Source organism: Chlorocebus sabaeus, chromosome X, assembly GCF_047675955.1.
Source record: "Chlorocebus sabaeus isolate Y175 chromosome X, mChlSab1.0.hap1, whole genome shotgun sequence".
Taxonomy (NCBI): domain Eukaryota; kingdom Metazoa; phylum Chordata; class Mammalia; order Primates; family Cercopithecidae; genus Chlorocebus; species Chlorocebus sabaeus.
Genome location: NC_132933.1, coordinates 45291750 through 45311791, shown reverse-complemented (window position 1 = coordinate 45311791; position 20042 = coordinate 45291750). Strand labels below are relative to the sequence as shown.

At 39.2% G+C, this 20042-nt stretch overlaps 2 protein-coding genes across 5 annotated transcripts in view; one reads left to right on the top strand and one right to left on the bottom strand.

Moving 5' to 3' along the window:
- Window positions 1-8233, top strand: part of VSIG1 (V-set and immunoglobulin domain containing 1) — a 61833-nt gene extending 53600 nt beyond the window's left edge. For all 3 annotated transcript variants that reach the window (XM_037989009.2, XM_007992519.3, XM_007992517.3), the window contains 4 exons: window positions 1123-1278; window positions 1690-1809; window positions 4503-4644; window positions 5470-8233. In XM_037989009.2, the coding sequence (XP_037844937.1) occupies window positions 1123-1278; window positions 1690-1809; window positions 4503-4644; window positions 5470-5797 (746 nt within the window). In that variant the 3' untranslated portion in view covers window positions 5798-8233. The remainder of the gene's footprint in view (window positions 1-1122; window positions 1279-1689; window positions 1810-4502; window positions 4645-5469) is intronic.
- A 4389-nt stretch (window positions 8234-12622) lies between these two features.
- On the bottom strand, window positions 12623-20012 carry PSMD10 (proteasome 26S subunit, non-ATPase 10). 2 transcript variants are annotated; one of them, XM_007992525.2, is made up of 5 exons: window positions 19829-20012; window positions 17181-17279; window positions 16380-16526; window positions 16112-16278; window positions 12623-13536 (listed from the first exon to the last, which is right to left on the bottom strand). In XM_007992525.2, the coding sequence occupies exons 1-5, from the start codon at window positions 19940-19942 to the stop codon at window positions 13383-13385; spliced, it is 681 nt and encodes a 226-aa protein (XP_007990716.1). In that variant the 5' UTR covers window positions 19943-20012; the 3' UTR covers window positions 12623-13382. The 2 variants fall into 2 exon arrangements, with proteins under 2 accessions (XP_007990716.1, XP_007990717.1); XM_007992526.3 differs by having other exon boundaries at window positions 16191-16278; window positions 19829-20002.
- Between the last annotated feature and the right edge of the window lie 30 nt (window positions 20013-20042).

Genomic DNA, 20042 nt, shown 5'->3' with positions numbered 1-20042 from the left:
CCCCTTTCCCTAAAACCTGCTCCTCCTGCTGTGGTCTTGGAGGCCTCTTCCCCTCTCTAAAGTCATCTCTCATCTCTCTCCCACCCCACTTTAGAACTGTGTCAAAGTTATTTTTGAATTCCTGGTGCCTCTAGTCCCGTGCCGGGCCCACAGAAGGCATGGGTGCTTGCTGAGTGAGGGATGAATAAATATTTCAGTGCTGGGTAGCATGCACCCCCAAAATGGGCTTCCCCTACTGATGATGCACACAGGCAAATTCAAACCTTTCAACTATTTTGTGTCACCCACAGATGTATAAATGCAAAAAATAAAAAATAAAAAATAATAATCATAAGAGAAAAGAGAAATACAGCATTAAAATGTTTTAAAAAGAATAATAGGCTATCTCAGAGTATTTAAGGGTTCTATTTTCCTTTAAAACTGTGCTTTTAAAGCATAAACTATGTTGCTAGTCATTTAGTATTTGCTTATATTTGGCTGTTTTAATAAAGGCATATTTTAAGACACAATGCGGAAATTCATGGTTATAAATCTGGGGAGGAGGCAGACAGAGGAGTCACTATTTGAATCTTAATGGCCTCTTGACTAGAAGGGCCCTGCACCTGAAGTGCTCTACTCCCACCTGGTGGTGCAAGCAGAAAACTGCCAAAATACATTTTAATAGATTTATTTATTTATTTATTTTTATTTTTATTTTCATTTTCATTTTTTTGGTGGAGACCCAGTCTCACTTTGTCACCCAGTCTGGAGTGCAGTGGCGTCATCTTTGCTTACTGCAACCTCCGCCTTCCAGGTTCAAGTGATTCTACTGCCTCAGCCTCCCAAGTAGCTGGGATTACAGGCGCCCACCAGCATGCCCGGCTAATTTTTGTATTTTTAGTACAGACGATGTTTCACCACATTGGCCAGGCTGGTCTCGAACTCCTGACCTCAGGTGATCCGCCTGCCTTGGCCTTCCAAATTGCTAGGATTACAGGCATAAGCCACTGTGCCCAGCCAAGAGTTTTTTAAAAAAATAAATAAACACACATATTCTTCAAAATGAAAGTGATGAAGTGACTGCAATTGTCACAGACTGCCATTCATCCTAAAGAATTTTTATTCTTTGTCATTCCCTTACAGTGAAACCTTCTAAGCCCCTTTGTAGCATTCAAGGAAGACCAGAAACTGGCCACACTGTTTCCCTTTCCTGTCTCTCTGCGCTTGGAACACCTTCCCCTGTGTACTACTGGTATAAACTTGAGGGAAGAGACATCGTGCCAGTGAAAGAAAACTTCAGTAAGTGTAACCTGCAGTCAACCCTGGAAAGGCCTGGTGTCTGTGGTTGGATGACAGCGGGAGTGTGTGGTTGGCTGCTTGACCTTACAGTTCAATCTTCTTGTTTTCTCGCTGGTGGCGGGTGGGGGGCGGGCAATGTAAAAAGAATGCCTGTCTTCCAATATGATGACTGTGTTCTGGTCTACTCCCCAAATTCTAAAAGCCAGCTCAGAGATGGTGAGTATGTAGGGAATAGGCATGGTCCCAGGTGAGTTAGCACTGGAACAGTCCTGAGGGGCCTGGTTGAATCCTGAACACCTCAAGAAAGAGAGGCCAATATGGGGGAGTGGGTGGACATTGAATGATCTGTTACACTGATGTTATCGGTACGCACAGAAGAGATCTCAAAAGCCTATTTTCTGGTTTCAACAGACCCAACCACCGGGATTTTGGTCATTGGAAATCTGACAAATTTTGAACAAGGTTATTATCAGTGTACTGCTATCAACAGACTTGGCAATAGTTCCTGCGAAATCGATCTCACTTCTTCACGTGAGTTTACCATACAACTTTAACAGTTTCTCTTCAAATCTAGTAGTCTGGGCCTGTCAGCCAAATAAATTAGTTAGGATCCCTGGTTAGTGCTTCCTGCTTCTCTGGAGATTTGTGTGCTTTATATACAGGCTGATATGATGAATGACCATCTTAATATCTAATGCCCACATAATAATATATGCCATATGTTGCCCTAAATCCTTTACAGAAAGCAATTTGTTTAAGCTTCACAAAATTGCTAGAAGGTAGGTATTACTATTCAATAATAAAACAGCAGCCTTTCTGATAGCAGCAGGCTGAATTTCTCTTTGTGATGCTGTTGGTAAGTCCAGGTGACACTGTAGCTCTGACAAACATATACCTTGCAAAGATCTGCCACTAATAATAATAGTATTATAATAATAACACTTGTACCCACAATCACAGTAGCTACTATTTGTGGAGCATGAATTATGCTGAGTATTATCTCACTCTTTCCTCCCAACCACCCCTATCTAGGGAGGTGGACTATTGTTGGCCTCATTTTGCTGAAAATAACACTGAAGCTCAGGGAAGTAAATGACTTGCCCAAGGGCATCCAGTTAGTAACTGGCAGAGCCAGGATGCCTCTAAACCTCAATTTTCCTATTCAAAGGTGCTTATCACTCTCTGAGCATAAGATTTAAGACTCCTGGAATTGTCCAATTGAGCTGACCCGGGGCAACCTCTCACAAGGAATATCTCACCAAACATCTCAAGGATCACTTAATAACACTCAGGGTCTTGTTTCTTTTCAAACTTACTTTGAACTTGTGGTTTTAATATATGCCATATCCAGGCATGGCAAGTTCCAGTGGGTTATTGCTCTTCCTATGCAGCTGAAATTTCTTTCTTTTATTTCTCCTGAATTTTGCTCCTTCATTCTCATATCACTTTCAACTATTTTCCCCGTATCATTTCTGTTATCTTTCTTTAGAATTCCCTCAATCTCTTTTTGCCTTCTCAGAGGTACAATCATACTACAGATGTGGAGATATGTAGGATTTGGACTTGAGCATTGCTTCTTGTCTAGTCTTTTTTCCAATGATATCCAGCACTGCCTTCCTCTCTCCCTCCCACTTCCCTTCTTTCTTCCTTCCTTCCTCAAATAGTTATTGAATATCTACTGTGTGCCAGGGACTGTCCTAGATGATAGAGATACAGAGATAAAGGAGCTCACAGTTCAGCTAGAGGGACAAACACAGACAACTTAAATGTGCTAAATCCTATAATAGAAGTCTGAACAGGGTCGATAGAGCACCAAGGGAGGAACAACTATGCTTATAGAACTGGGATGGCTTTACCAACCAAGTGCTATTTGAGCAGGATCTTGAAGGAACTTGCAAAGCCTCTTTATCTATAAAATGGGAAAGTTGAAGGATGACGGTAGAGCAGCAGGCTTAGAAGGGCAACCAGGTCATGATGGGGGAAGAGAATGGAGGGCTTCACATGGCATGTCTCTGAGGGAAAAATCACAAGAAACGGGTATATCATCTGATGTTTGAATCAATTGAGAGAAGTTTAATGGTTTTGTTGGAAATTTTGGGATGAGTGATAATGCATTTATTAATCCCCAAATGAGGCAATTATTAACCTCTGGGAAAATTTTTGTAAATGTTGTACAAGAAAGAATCATAGCATACTGTGTTCCTCAGCTGTGAACGATATTTACATAGTCATACTATGGCAAACTTGGATTTAACTAAAACTTGTGATAGAACTATTTTGGAAGAACGTGGTGGGTGTGAGCGGAGTGGTGTAAAAGAACTCAATCTCCAACTTCTAGGGTATAAAGTTGAAAGAAAATGATGGAAATGGAAAAATGGTAGGACGTATCAGAACAAGGATAATAAAAACACGGGGGCAAGAAGACTTTTAAAAAGAGTTAAGAGTGGTTGCCTTTTGTGAATGGGACTCAGAAATGGGAAGGAGTCGGGCAGGGAACTGCTGTTTTTGTGAGACATGTAGTAGAACTATTTGACTTTTTAAACTATTCACATATATGCTCTTAATCATAAAAAGTTAAAGGAATTATTATCAGGTAGCTCAAAATATAAGATTTCCATCCTTGCGTGAGGGGAGGCAGATGGGGATGCGTTGGCTTATAACTCAGATGTGGTCTCCCAGAGACAACACCTTAGGGCTTGAAGGTCTGGCGCTCAGCTGGATAGTGTCACACTCATTAAGTTTGTCCATAGACTGAGACAATAAACCAGATGCCTGTTTATCAAAATGAGCATATCACTTCCCAGTGACCAGAGTGCATGAGGTTCCTTGGTAAGCATGGATGCCGTGGGGGAGGTTTTTAGGGACCCATTTCACCTGTGCTCTGGGAAAGCCTAGTGAAATGTCCCTGCCTGTAACAGAGGCTTATCTCTAGTGACCAGATCACAACTCCATGGTGTCTCAAGACTCTTTTCTCTAAATCCCATTTCAAAAGCAACCCCACCTCCTCCAAGTTGGTCACATTTTATTCTTTATGTGCATAAATGTCAATAGTCTTCTCCCACTGTGAGTCCAAATGACACAGTTCTTGGGGTTTCCATTTCCCTAGCCTATACAAGTCATTTTCCCACTACTTGAATGGCCCTGATATTCCCCACTAGTCACAAACACACATTATAAAATGACAATATATTCCACTTTATTAACCAGCTGTTTGTGTCATTCAGATCCAGAAGTTGGAATCATTGTTGGGGCCTTGATCGGTAGCCTGGTAGGTGCCGCCATCATCATCTCTGTTGTGTGCTTCGCAAGGAATAAGGCAAAAGCAAAGGCAAAAGAAAGAAATTCGAAGACCATCGCGGAACTTGAGTAAGCTTTCATTCTGTTGTCTTTACTTGAATACAAACATTTCTCAGGCATGTCTCTTTCAGTCATCAATTCCTAAGCACTCCTTTGAGCATAAGATATCAGAGGTATCTTTCTGTTTACTCTCACTGAATTTGAAAAAGAATGATGATGGCTGCTATTTATTGAGGGCTGTGTGCCAGGCTCTGTTCTAAGCACTTTATGTACATCAACTCATTTAGCCATCACAACCACCATTTTAGGTCCAAGAAAACGTTTTCATATATAATATTAACATACTTGTCTTTAAACCAACATAGTCATAAAATATAATTTTAATTTTTTTTTATGGAACAAGGACAAAAGTGCCCTGGGAACACAGAAGTTAGAATGTGGCCCAGCCCACAGTCCATGCTCTTAATCACTCTATTTCTTCCCTAGTGTGTATCACACTCATTCATTTTTTTCATCTCCTTGCTTCTACCACTATATATTGAGTGTCAACCAGGTGCCAAGTATTGTACTAGATGGAGTGGGAAACAGAGATGCATCAGAGCTATGGATTTGGACCTTAAAGACCTTATTAGATGCTTAGACTCTTTCATTCTGACATCAGTTTTCCCACCTTTGAACACTGGTCTTTCTTAAACTTTCATTATATTGTTGAGACCTAACCTTTCTGAATCCAAAATGACATATGGCCTGACAATGAGTCAGAATATCAGAAATAACAGATTTCCTGAAGTCTGGGACCTATGGTCATTGAACCTACAGAGCATATGGTTTCACATGTAATTTCAAAGTTAGCATCTCTGTAACTTGTTCTTTTCTGGGCCTTCTTTCTTGCAGGCCAATGGCAAAGATAAACCCAAGGGGAGAAAGCGAAGCAATGCCAACAGAAGACGCTACCCATCTAGAAGTAACTCTACCACCTTCCATTCATGAGACTGGCCCTGATAACATCCAAGAACCAGACTATGAACCAAAGCCTACTCAGGAGCCTGGCCCAGAGCCTGTCCCAGGATCAGAGCCTATGGCAGTGCCTGATCTTGACATCGAGCTGGAGCTAGAGCCAGAAACGCAGTCGGAATTGGACCCAGAGCCAGAGCCAGAGTCAGAGCCTGGGGTTGCAGTTGAGCCCTTAAGTGAAGATGAAAAGGGAGTGGTTAAGGCATAGGCTGGTGGCCTAAGTACAGCATTAATCATTAAGGAACCCATTAGTGCCATTTGGAATTCAAATAACCTAACCAACCTCCATTTCCTCCCTAACCAACCTCCACTTCCTCCCTCCCTTTTGACCAACCTTCTTCTAACAAGGTGCTCATTCTTACTATGAATCCAGAATAAACACGCCAAGATAACAACTAAATCAGTGCAAGGGTTCCTGCATTACCAATATAGAATACTAACAATTTTACTAATATGTAAGCATAACAATTGACAAGGCAAGTTATTTCTAACTTAGTTGAGTTTTGCAACAGTACCTGTTATTTCAGAAAATATTATTTCTCTCTTTTTAGCTACGCTTTTTTTTCTTTTTTTTTTTAGACAGAGTCTTGCTCCGTCACCCAGGCTATGATGGTAGTGGTGCGATCTCAGCTCACTGCAACCTCTGCCTCCCGGGTTCAAGTGATTCTCCTGCCTGAGCCTCCTGAGTAGCTGGGATGACAGGCACGTGCCACCATGCCCAGCTAATTTTTTTGTATTTTTAGTAGAGACGGGGTTTGACCGTGTTAGCCAGGATGGTCTCCATCTCCTGACCTCATGATCCACCCACCTTGGCCTCCCAAAGTGCTGGGATTACAGGCGTGAGCCACTGCGCCCAGCCTCTTTTTAGCTACTCTTATGTTCCACGTGCACATATGACAAGGTGGCATTAATTACATTCAATATTATTTCTAGGAATAGTTTCCCATTCATTTTTATATTGACCACTAAGAAAATAATTCATCAGCATTATCTCATAGATTGGAAAATTTTCTTCAACTACAATAGAGGAGAATATGTAAAGGGTATATATTAATTGGTACATAGCATTTAAAATCAGGTCTTATAATTAATGCTTCATTCCTCATATTAGATTTCCCAAGAAGTCACCCCGGTTTCCAATATCTGAGCACAGCAAATTTCAAAAATAACACAATTTCACGCCTGTAATCCTAGCACTTTGGGAGGCCGAGGTGGGTGGATCACCTGAGGTCAGGAGATCGAGACCAGCCTGGCCAAAATGGTGAAACCCCCGTCTCTACTAAAAATACAAAAATTAGCTGGGTGTGGTAGTGCATGCCTATAATCCCAGCTACTTGGGAGGCTGAGGCAGGAGAATCACTTGAACCCAGGAGGTGGAGGTTGCAGTGAGCCGAGATTGTACCACTTTACTCCAGCCTGGGCGACAGAGTGAGACTCCATCTCAAAAACAAAAACAAAAACAGAAACCAAGCAAACAAAAAACAAAAAATCCCCACAACTTTGTCAAATAATGTACAGGCAAACATTTTCAAATATAATTTCCTTCAGTGAATACAAAATGTTGATATCACAGGTGATGTACAATTTAGTTTTGAATGAGTTATTATATTACCACTGTGTCTGATGTTATCTACTTTGAAAGGCAGACCAGAGAAGTGTTCTAAATGAACACTTAAGATCTATTTTAGATAATTTCAAATAATTATTTAAATAACCTGTTTTACTGCCGGTACATTCCACATTAATAAAGCGATACCAATCTTATATGAATGCTAAATATTACTAAAATGCACTGATATCACTTCTTCTTCCCCTGTTAAAAAGCTTTCTCATGATCATATTTCACCCACATCTCGCCTTGAAGAAACTTACAGGTAGACTTACCTTTTCACTTGTGAAATTAATCATATTTAAATCTTACTTTAAGGCTCAATAAATAATACTCATAATGTCTCATTTTAATGACTTCTAAGGCTAGTCCTTTTATAAACAACTTTTCTGACATAGCATTTATGTATAATAAACCAGACATTTAAAGTGTACAATTTGATGAGTTTTGACAGAGTACATACCCATGAAACCACCACACTCATCTAGAGAGAAAACATTTCCATCAGCCCAAAATGTTCCTTCATGCCCCTTTGTGCAAATCCACCATTGCCCTGGACCTAGGAAATCACTCATTGTTTTCCATCACTAGAGATTAACTTTGCCTTTTCTTAGTCCTCATACATATGGGATGATACAATATGTACTTTTTTGTGTCTCACTTCCTTCTAAGGTGAATCCTTTTTAAACGAAGTAGTGAGTTTCTCATTTATCACTTTCAGATTTTCATGTAAAAGATTTTCTTAAACTGCGAACTCCTTTCTATATGGATCATAACCATACACAGATTGAGGTAGAGTCTCTGTAGGTTTTAAGGAGAGTTAAAATGGAAATTAACATTACACTTATCTAGAGCCATGGAGAGAAGAGATAGCAAGCGTTTATTTCTGCATTTTCTTCGATGTGTCAATTTTCAGAAAATGTCAGGGATTTCTGACACATCTATAATTTCATTCATACTAAATATGAAAGTATGATATATGGTGTCTGATGGACGCAAGAAGCAAAATGATGAAGGTCTTAAGAATGACCTAACATTTCGAGATTAAAAAGTAAACAGTAGTGTAAACATCTCAATTACCAGAATATCCAAGTAGCTGGAACTCACTTTTCCTTTCCATTTTTATTATAGAGGCAAATCACAAGAGACTGACACATAATAGTCAGCAATTACACAAAATTTTTGATAGATCAGTGCAGTCCAGGAAAGAAAGCACTACTGGTAGTCTTATAGAGCTCTGTCCCTATTAGCACTGTTCTGTTCAAAATACTGATGAATAGTTCAATCAGTGGCTTGTAACCTTTCTCTGAGGTCATGGATTATCTTGGGAATCTGCTGAAAACTCTAAACCCATCTCCACTGAAAAATGCTTATACACACAAAGTGTCACATATAGTTTTGGGTGAGTTACAGACTCCCTGAATCCAAGATGGAGAACCAGTTACTTAGATCAAAACACACAAAGTACACTTAATAAATTTGTGGATGACTTGCTCCTAAGGGGAATGGCCACTAGGCTATAAGACAGAATCACAATTCAGAATGATATTGATAGCTCAAAAGTGGAGTTGAAGTCAACAAAATGAATTTGACAGGAATAAATAGAAAAATCTGGATTTAAAAACATGGAGTACATGTTGCCCAGGCAGAAACCCTACATGGGCAAGGTTAGGAAGCACATGAGATTAATATGAATTTGTACCTTTGGATCTCTCCTTTCAGTGCCATTTCTGGCCTTGTGGCACCTTATTTTCCAAACGCCCAGGATTCTTATGCTCCTACTAGTTCAGTGACCCGCTCAGTTCTTCCTCTCTCGGGCAGGACTCATTGTGCAGGACCTAAAGTAGCTGTTCTGTAACCCGTTCTTGTCCAGTGAACATGATGTTTCATCATTCAGTGATCTCATTAGGTTGATAAATGAGAGTCTTCTTGGGAGTATTTACCTTTTAAAGAGGACTCCAGCACAGATAATCCTTAATCTGAAGAGTCTAAACAATCCAGAGGAGAGACATTTCTGAAAAAAGGAAACTTCTCAGCCCCTCTCAAATCAAACCAGGTGGTTTACCACCCATTCAATCTGCTCTGGGCAACTCAGGTTTGATCAGAGCTAGAAGAGCACTCTGAAATAAATAGTATTCAAACTTTTTTCAACCCCAACACATCTGAGTTATAACACACACAGTGGGCCACTCCTAACAATGATGAGGCTGGAGATGATGTACAATAAATTCTTGGTGGGGGAGATAGGAAGGGGTAAATGTACTTTTAAAAAGCTGGTTCACTCTTATATATTGCTACCCAGCCCCTAGAGGAGAATCTCTGAGTGCAGAGAAGTAAAATAATCTGCCTGAGATTACACAAAGTCAAAACTAGACTCACATCATCTGAATTTCAGTGCAATGCTCTTTCAACTGCACCAAACTACTAATTTCAGTGAAACAAACCCAAGCTTTAGTAATAAAATGTTGTTTTACAATGTCTACTTGCTGGAAAACACATCAGTGGGCCTCATAAAAGGTTTAAACAAATCGATAAAAACTCAATACTCCCACTTGTCTTTGAAACTTTGGTTTAAAAACAAAACAAATAATTCGGAGATGATAATGAGGGCTCCAGGAAACGATAAAAAGATATGCCAATAAAGAAAAACTGTTCCACCACTCACAACACTTCAGAAAGCAAATGTGTGGGGTTTCCACGCCAAGTAATTTTCCAATTCTCTGCAGACACCAACTGGGTGTCCTACAATTTAATTCAATTCTGACACTACCCAGGGTTGGGTCTGACAAGACTGCCCCCAACTTCAGACACATCACAAGTATTGGGTGCCCAGGGTACCCACACTTCTGTTTGACTTGGGTATAAGTTGGGGGTTCCCGCAACCTTAAGTTTGATAATTTGCTGTAATGGCTCATAGAACTCAAGGAAACGCTCTTGTTTACCAGTTTATTATAAAGGATACAGGTGAATGGCCAGCTGAAGAGGTACATAGGGTGAGGTCCAGAAGGGTCCTCAACATAGGAGCTTCTGTTCCCATGAAGTTGGGGTGCACCACTCTTCTGGCATGTAGGTGTGTCACCAACCTAGATGCTCACCAAACCCTGTAGTTTAGGAATTTTTATGGAGGCTTCATCACATAGGCATGATCAACTATTAACTCAATCTCCAGCCCCTCTTCCCTCCCTGGAGGATGGGGCTGAAAGTTCTAATCCTCTAATCAAGGCTTGGTCACTAATAGCTCCCATTCTAAAGCTATCCAGGAGCCCACCAAGAGTTGCATCATTAGAACAAAAGGCACTCCTATCACCCAGGAAATCCCAAGGGGTTTAGGAGCTCTATGTAAGACACTCCTATCACTCAGGAACTGTCAGGGGTTTTAGGACCTCTGTTTCAGGTACTGGGGGCTGAGACTAAATATGTATTTCTTACTATGTCACAGCCAAATTGAAGAAAAGCACCGGGATAGGTGTTACAACTAACCGTTTATTTTCAAAATGCCAGAGTACCTTCCATTTGGTCCACTGTTTTTGAATAGAGGCAGAAAAGAAAATGAATTAGAATCCAGGAAAGCTAGATTTTGGTACTGGCTGTTTCTCTAGCTCTGGGTGTATTCTCATGTGTAAAATAGAGATGATTTCTGCCTTCTTAAAGACTACAGTGAGAATAGATGTAAAAACTTATAAATTAAAAAACTGTGGTAGAACTATAGTTGTAGAAATGAGGTCTCCCGACAACTGATTCAGTGTTCTTTTTTCTCTCAACCAGGGATTTTTAACCTTTTGGGGGAATCACAGATGCCCTTGAGAATTTGATGAAAGCTATAAATCCTCTTCCCAGAGAAATTCACATTACAAATTTCTGCTTTCAATTTTAGGCAGTCAATAGAACTGTGAAGCTGGAGCCATAAACCACAAAGAATCTTTATACTGTTATCGGACTTGCCAACAGATTGATTTGGAGGCCTTGTAGTGTAACAGAATATGGGAGCTGAAAGCAGCAGACACAGCCATCTAAGGAATTCATTGTAATTGGTATAGCTGAGAAATTGGGGAATCAAACACTAGTGTCATACAGTTAAATGTTAAGTCAAAGATTATTAAGAAAAACACATATTTACTTTGAAGTTTACAAAACCTCACTGAAATTGTAGCCTCTCTATAACAGATATTTAAGAATGCAAATGTTTTCACTATTTTCATTGGCCTTTTTCTTCCATCTCATATTCTCAGTTAAGCTTCACAATTAAATTATTTATTTATGTATTCTGAGATGAATTATCGCTCTGTCACCCAGGTTAGAGTGCAGTGGCACCAACTCGGCTCACTGCAACCTCCGCCTCCTGGGTTCAAGCGATTCTCATGCCTCAACCTCCTGAGTAGCTGGGATTACAGGCACCCACCACACCTGGCTAATTCTTTTTAGTAGAGGTGGGGTTTCGCCATGTTGGCCAGGCTGGTCTTGAACTCCTGACCTCAGGTAATCCGCCCGCCTTGGCCTCCCAATGTACTGGCATAACAGGCATGAGCGACCGCACCCCGCCAAATTATCTTTTTTTGAGTTTGTTTTGGAACTGTAAAATCTGCTGACCTTGAATCAGCTTCATCTCTATCACCTTTCCTACAGACACAGGTAACAATCTGATCAATATCTGAGGCCACTAATATCTTCAGTTTATACAAATCTGTGGTCTAAATATTAACAAGTCATGCCTAAAATGCCAAAAGCCTACAAATTACCTGTGGCTTAGCTCCATTTGTATTGCTTATGGAAGAACCCAGATGAATTTCCTTTTACACCCATGAAACCTATTACCTCAGACAACTCAATATTTATGAAGAGTAAATGTCTTCAGTCGTAATAGACAAAGCTTTACTCTGATCACACTAAAAATACTAGAAATATTATTTCCCCTGCTATCAATTCTATCTCCAGCATTCAATAATTTTGTTCTGTAAGATGCTTCTCTGATTAATGTTTGTTAGCACTCAAAATACTTCTGTAAAAGGAGTTTCTATATCAATAACACAGTTGATGTTTATGAAACTCATTTTAGCTACTGATCATTAAGACTTTGACCCAAAATTAATGCAAGTTTGTACATTCACTTGGATCACTTATTTCAAGCAGTAGTTGCAGCATAAAATTCAAATAAAAAATAATCTGAAAGTTACTTGGAGTTCATTAGATTTTATTACTAGTATCATTTAAGATGCTTCCCTAAATTGAGCTCAAGTTTATACCTACTAATTTCCTTTTGATCTACATTTAATTAGCAATTCAGAAGATGGCTATTTTAAAAGATTTTAGCTACAATTCAAGCTTCACTAATTTAATTGACTTAAACCTACCAAAAACTGAGAAATGTCTTTACTAAGGATTTTAAGGCTTAAGTGAATTCTAGCTAATTTGAAAGAAAAATTGGAAGACTCTTTTAACATTTTATTTTTTGGTTTCTGAAATGCAAATCAAAATACATTTTTGCTACATGTCATTTTAACAAGCTTGACATTCTTTTCAATACAGGATGACTCAAAATAGGTACTTTAAAACTTCCTTTAAAGAAAACCATACATTTTATTTCAGAGTAAACAACCCATCAAAAACAAATACATAGGTATATGGGCTATTGTTTTTCATTATTTTAGAGCACACCATTCAACTTAAAATTTGGTCCACTAAAATATGTAAATATCCCTATCACAAAAATAAATCTCATGGTTGAAAAAAAACCAGAAATGTTTGGCGTAGGCTGAGTGAGCTTGAAAAGCAAGTTAGGATGTTTTAACTGTATGGAGGAACATTACAGTATCCACACAGAAACGTGGCAGAACAACTGGCTTGATGCTATTGGAGCTGTTCTGTTTCAGAGAGGGATATAAGGTACGTGGGAGGGTGCTGAAGACTCACAACAGCCACAGAATTAGTTACTCAAAATTAACCAGAATTCAATATAGAAGAATGTATGACAACAGTAGAACAATCTCAACAGTTATTTGATGCCTGGAAAACAAGCTGTAAGCTTCGAACTAGTAACTCAGCAGGAACAAGAGTTAACATGTTTATAAGACTTTGAAGGTGAGAAAACTTCATCATTCGTAGATGATGTCTTGTGCACAAATACATTAGTTTGCAGAACACTGGGGACAACACCACAACATACAAAGTAAGAATAAATCCAAGCTGTTTAACCTTCCACCATTCTCTTGAGTATTAAACCCAGGCCGCCTTTGGCCACTTGCAGGGGTGTCTTTTCTTCTTTATTCTCAATGTAAATACTTGCTCCTTGGGACACCAGCAGTTTTGCTTCTTCCACTCTCTCCTCATCACAGGCTAAGTGTCTGAAATCAGGGACCACCAGAGACCAATTAATCACTACCAATCCTATGTAATGGTTAGGATTTCTTGCTAGGTAATCTAAAATGCATATGATTAGGAAATGGTAACATTGGAAAGTTATTTAATCCGGAAAGAAACATCGGTTTGCATGGGGAGACTGTAAGTTAAAATTCTACAAAAAAAGCCTTGAAATACCAGATTGTAAATCATAATTCTGGTTCTATTTGCAATAGAAGAAGGGATCTAAACACCAGCCTAAGGAACAACTTTTCTTATTTTACAGAGATAAGTAATTGTTTACCTCAAACACTACATGTAATAATTCAGGGTTAGAATTTAGAAAAGCCCCAGTTCATAATCTGTTAATAGTAATTTGTGCAGCTTAAAGTTTGAAAAAGCAGTTTAAAAGATTTTATCTCATTTAATCCATGTATCTGTCTTGTAAGTTAGCAAAGTATTATTATCACCATTTTACAGTTGAAATGGTGACAGAGGTTAAAGTTCCTACCTATGCTGACATGTCTTGGCAGTAAACTGAGTGGAAGAGGATAACAACTTTTGCCATGCACTTAGGAGTGCCAGGAGGGTGTAACGAGGCACTTTACATGTTGTTTTACTTAAACCTCACAATAATCTAGTAAGGAAGGAATTATTATCCTTATATTACAGAGGAGGAAATTAAGATTCAAGGAAGATTAAGTAACTTTTATAAGTTGTTTAATATAAGTATTTAATATTGTTAGTAAGTGGTAGAGTCTGAATTGGGTGAACATCATCTAGCTATTCATAAATCCTATGTTCTTCCCAGGACTCTATCTTTTCTGACTCCTAGATTTCCTCTAGGCCATCCTGCCTTTCTATTTATGGAGAAAAGAGGTAGGGCATACAGGTCTTTCTAAACAGGGTCTCTTAGAATGCAGGAAAGATTTTAAAAACTAAGAGTTAAGAAAATAATACTTTTTAAAAGTTGGTTTAAAGTCAAATTGGAAAAGGCTGAACCTCACTCTGGACTAAAAAGAAGACTCACAGAACTTCTGGTTCAAGAAAAAGTCACCATTCAACACAGAAGAAAAGTGGCCAAGTACTGTGGAAACATATCAAGGTAAAGGCCAGCTTCAGGTCATACACATAATTCAATTAGAGATGGATTTTGAGAGTTAAATGCAAAACAATAACACCCTCAATCAAAACCAATGAAACGCTAAAATAACCCATAATAAAAGACAGGTGAATATTTAACTAATTTCAGGGTAAGGAAGAGCTTTCTAGTCATGAGGAAAGATGAATGGGCTTGACTATGTAGAAATTTTAAAACTTCTCTTATGCAAAAGAAATTATGAACAAAATGAAAAGATAAATTAGGAAAAATATTTTCAACTAATGTTGCAGAACATTAATATTTTACCATGTCAAATCAAGAGCACTTAAAACGCTGCGAAAATAAATTAATTCCCCAAAAGGAAACAGAGAAAGGGACACAAAAAGGTACAATTAGATAATAAATGTAATTAGTCGTAGACATTAAAAAGTTCAAATTCATTAATAAAAATGTAAATTACATCTATGAAATACATCTATGAAATATCATTTTCACATAACAAAAGGATAATTGAGTGTTGGTGAGGGGGTAATGGGCACTCTTAAACTGCTGTTGGGAGGGTAAAATGATACAACTCCTCTGGAAGCAATTTGGCAACATATAGCAAGTCTTAAAATGTGTGTATTTGTTGACCCAGCAATTCAACTTCTAGGAGTCTATATGAAGGTAATAATCAGAAATGTGGCCAAAAGTTTTCCGTACAAAGTTAGTCAATTATTTTAGAGACAAGGTCTTGCTCCACCCAGGCTGGAGTGCAGTGGTGTGATCACATCTCACTGTAACCTGGAGCTCCTGGGTTCAAGCAATCCTCCCACCTCAATCTCCCGAGTAGCTAGTCCCACAGGTGCATGCCACCATGCCTGGCTAAGTGTTTAATTTTTTCTAGATACAGGGGGTCTTGCTGGTTGCCCAGGCTGGTCTTGAACTCCTGGCCTCAAGTGATCCTCCCGCCTTGGCTTTACAAAGTGCTGGGATTACAGACATGAGCCATCATGCCTGGCTCAATGTACCATTATTTATAATAGTGAAAAACTCAAAAAAGTTTAAATATACAGTAATAGAGAAATGATTAAATTATGGCACATCTATACAGCAGAATTGTACATAACCATTAAAAAAGTTTTAAACATATTTAATGACATTGGAAAATGTTTATAATATACTATTGAGGTGAAAAGAACAAGAGCTAAAACTACATACACAGTATGACCCCAATTTTGCTAAAAAATATGTATGTGTAAAATATACACATCTGAATATAAAAGACCAGGAGGAAATACACAAGAATGTGATCAGTAGTTATTTCTGAGTGGCAAAATAATAGGCAATTTTTATCTTTACATTTTGTGCAATTTAACATTTTTGCCATTAACACGTATTGCGTCTATAAGCAGAATAAAAAAAGAAATGATGTATAAGAATTATTGCAAGAGGGCTAACGTCAGGTAGAATACAAATGACTGCTACTTGTCACTTACAGAGGAGTGTTACCCTCAGTGTCTTGGATGTTTGTGGATGCTTTGTAGTACAGAAGGATATGAATCATCTTCAAGTTACCCTTGGCTGCTGCCCGGTGCATTGCTGTAGCCTCATAATGGTCCTTAGCATCTGGATTAGCCCCGCCTTCTAGTAACATGACAGCGATCTGGAAAGATGGAGTTGAAAGAAGAAAACAATGCAGAGATCTATCTGTGTTTGTATACACTTTTAGAACTCAACAGAAGTAGCCTAGGGATGGAACCATACCTCATGCCTGTTTTTGGAAGCTGCATAATGTAGGGGAGTACAGCCATTTTGATTGACAGCATTCACTTGAGCACCTTTTCCCAGAAGGGCTTTTACAATCTCATCCCGGCCAGCAGAAGCCGCAATATGAAGAGGAGACCAACCTGCCTATAAAAGAAGCAGGTAGTAGAAACACCAGGGGAAAAAGACACAAGGATTAGTGCTAACATTTAGGCAGGGTTAACAAGGAGTTTTACAAAGGTAAAAAAATATTTGCTTACAAAAAAGGTTCCATTCTTACTCTTCACAAATCTAATCCTAATATAACCATACCATTAGAATAAATCTCTTTATGTAACAAAAAAGTTATCTAGGTCCTCATTATTCAGGCCATATTCACCAAAAAACAAAAAAATCCAACATAATAGAAAGAGTTTATGGTCTTTTAGGGTTCACCATAAGAAGCCCTGATCTGTACGTTTATTTTTGTTGTTTTTATTTTTAGAGATAAGGTCTCAGTCTGTCACCCAGGATAGAGTACAATGGCTCACCGCAGCCTCAAACTACTGGGCTCCAGCAATCCTCCCACCTCAGCCTCTCCTGTATGTTTACCTTAAATCACAGAGTATGAGTGGCAAACATAACACTGTAAAATAATGCAACCATGAGTCTCATGCTTGATCACAAGGGCCATGCTATAACTTTCCAGTTGCAAAGGTTACAATTTTCTTTATGAGCTTAATGCACAGGCTTCAGTAAACACCAGTCTGGAGTATAAAGATAACTGGGAATTTATCAACTCAACTTTATCAAAGTACTCACATCGTCTTTATCATTCACTGGCACTCCAAGTTGCAACAAAAATTCAACAATTTCTGTATGTCCAGCTGAGCATGCCCAGTGCAATGCAGTTCTCCTGTCCTACAGAGAAGCAGTAATAGAAACATTCTTGAAGAGAAACAGAAGGGAAAAGAGCAAGAAAAAAAATACTGGTGCTGGCAAATCTATAGTTTGAAAATACGAAATGCAGAGCACTGGATCCTCAGGTAGGTAACCTTAAACTATATTATTTGCTGGTATAAGATAGATGAAAGTTTAAGTAACATGGGGAGAATGACATTGATGAACATATGTAATTCTGGGCAGAATACGACAAGGAAAGTAGTAGAGCAAGAAACTGATTTCAGTGCTTTGACAGAAATACATCTTTGGTTGTTTTACTATTACATTATTTACGCACTTTTACGTCAGGCACTGTGCTGGGAGTTTTACATGCATCGTATCATGTAATTCCTATCATTCTACACAGCGCTTATTATCTCCATTTTTCAGATGAAGAAACTAAAACTCCTCAGGTAAGCACCTTGTGGACGGTCACATGGATACTAAATAGTGAAGCTGGGACACAACTGTCAGTGAAGTTCTGACTCTGAAATCTCTACTACCACACTGACCTCAAGTTAGACGTTGTAGAAGGAACACATGAATCTAATGGGGGAAGAAATGTTCATTAAACTAGTTGAAATTATCTATAACTTAAAACCATAAATAAATTAGAAATATAATTTAGAAAACACAACACACAGAGAACAAGAAAATTACTTTTTATAAAAAATAATAAGCTATGGCCGGGTGCGGTGGTTCATGCCTGTAATCCCAGCACTTTGGGAGGGCGAGGTGGGCAGATCACCGGAGGTCAGGAGTTCCAGACCAGCCTGGCAACATGGTGAAACTCCATCTCTACTAAAAACACAAAAGTTAGTCAGGCGTGGTGGCAGGCACCTGTAATCCCAGCTACTTGGGAGACTGAGGCAGGGGAATCACTTGAACCCAGGAGGCAGAGGTTGCAGTGAGCCGACACCGCGCCACTGCACTCCAGCTTGGGCAACAAGAGTGAAACTGTCTCAAATAAATAAATAAATAAATACATACATAAAAATAAAAATAAAAATAAGCTATAGTAGTCATTATTTGTCAAAGGGAATCCCTATTTGCAGTGACTGCTGTATTTCTTAGCCCCACAGAATAGAAAATGGTATTTTAAACTCTATTACAAAAAATTTCAAACACACAGAAATGGAATAGAATAGAAACCCACATGCCTACTACTTAGAATTAACAACAAACACCTTGCCCTATTTGCTTTATCTAGTTTTTTCCTTGCTGAGTTTTCCAAAAACAAATCCTAAATATCATGATTTTTCACGCTTGTCTTTCAGTATGTAAAAAATAAAGGTATTTCTTATATAACTATGAGACCATTACTACACTTACTAAAATTAACACTAACTCCTTTAGAATGTCTAACATCCGGTCTGTATTCAGATTTCCCCAGCTGTCTCCCAAATGTCTTTTTGCAGTTGGTTTGTTTAAATCAGGAACCAAACAAGATCCATAAATCGCATTTCTTCGTGTTTTTTACGTCTCTTGATACAGTTCCCTTCCCTTTTTAAGCCATTGACTTGAAGAATGGTTAAATTTCTAATGGAGTGTTATTAAATCTTAATATAAATTATTACATTTAAATTTAAATCCTTAAATATCACCAGACCATAATGAAGTAAACTAGGTAAAGGTAAGGCCATTTTCAGGTTGAGTAATAAAGTTCCAGAAAAGAGACAACAGTCTCTTGATTTCTAATTTTCTCCTGAAAGACACGAAATGGAGATTTGTAAGTATAGGACAGTTTCACTAGTGCTTAGCACACTGCCTGCGAAACCCAAGGCCATCTATAAATATTTGTGGGCTTACTGAGGGCACCATGAATCCCAGAAACTGAGGATGAAAGCACGAGGGTCCTGTGAGCAGGGGGGCAGAAGGAAACACTTCTCAACCTCTGTCTGCCTCTGCTTAGAATGTCCACTCATTCCCCCATGGAAATCTCACTCATGCTTCAAAGTCTAACCTTCTCTTCTTTGCAAAAACTTTTCCAATTAATGACAGCCATATTCAGCATCAGATTCTCCTATTAACGTGTTCTGAAAGCACCATGTAAACTTCTCTGCGGAGTATTTACCACAATTTGTAATCGGACATGTTTTTGTGCTTATTTTACTGTCTGCATCTTCCACTCCACCGTATCCCCAGCTCCTAGCAAACTGCCTGGCACGGAAGGGGAGTTCAATTACACATGTGTTACTGAATACAGTTACTAGTAAAGGTAAATAAATCCATATAAAGAGTGTTCCTTTTCACTGATTGGCAATTTCTGAGAAATGCGGTAGACGTTCTAGAACTATCCAAAAATCAGGGCGTGGAGCTCCGGACCAACGGGAAAATATCTGAGGTCTGCGGGGCTAGCCCCCGCAGGCCTATCGCGAGTCCTGAGGTGACCCCGGGGGACTGCTTGGGGCGGCAGGGGCGGGGTTCTGCTCCTCTCAGAAACCGGGCCTCCGCTAGGGCCAGGCCCCGAAAGCCACGTAGGGCTTCGCCGACGTCCCCAGCTGCGAAGACACCTAGCGTTGCTTTACCTGGTCAGTTCTAGTAGCCAGGGATTTATCGGCCAGAATACTCTCCTTCAACTCTTCCAGCTTCCCGCTGTAGGCCAGGTTGCAGACCATTAGGTTAGACACACACCCCTCCATTTCGCTATCCCAGCAACTACTTGACGCGCGAGCAACGCCCGCCTCACTTCGCCGGCTCCGGCTGCCAGTCAAAACAGCCGTTAGAGCTTCACCAATCACC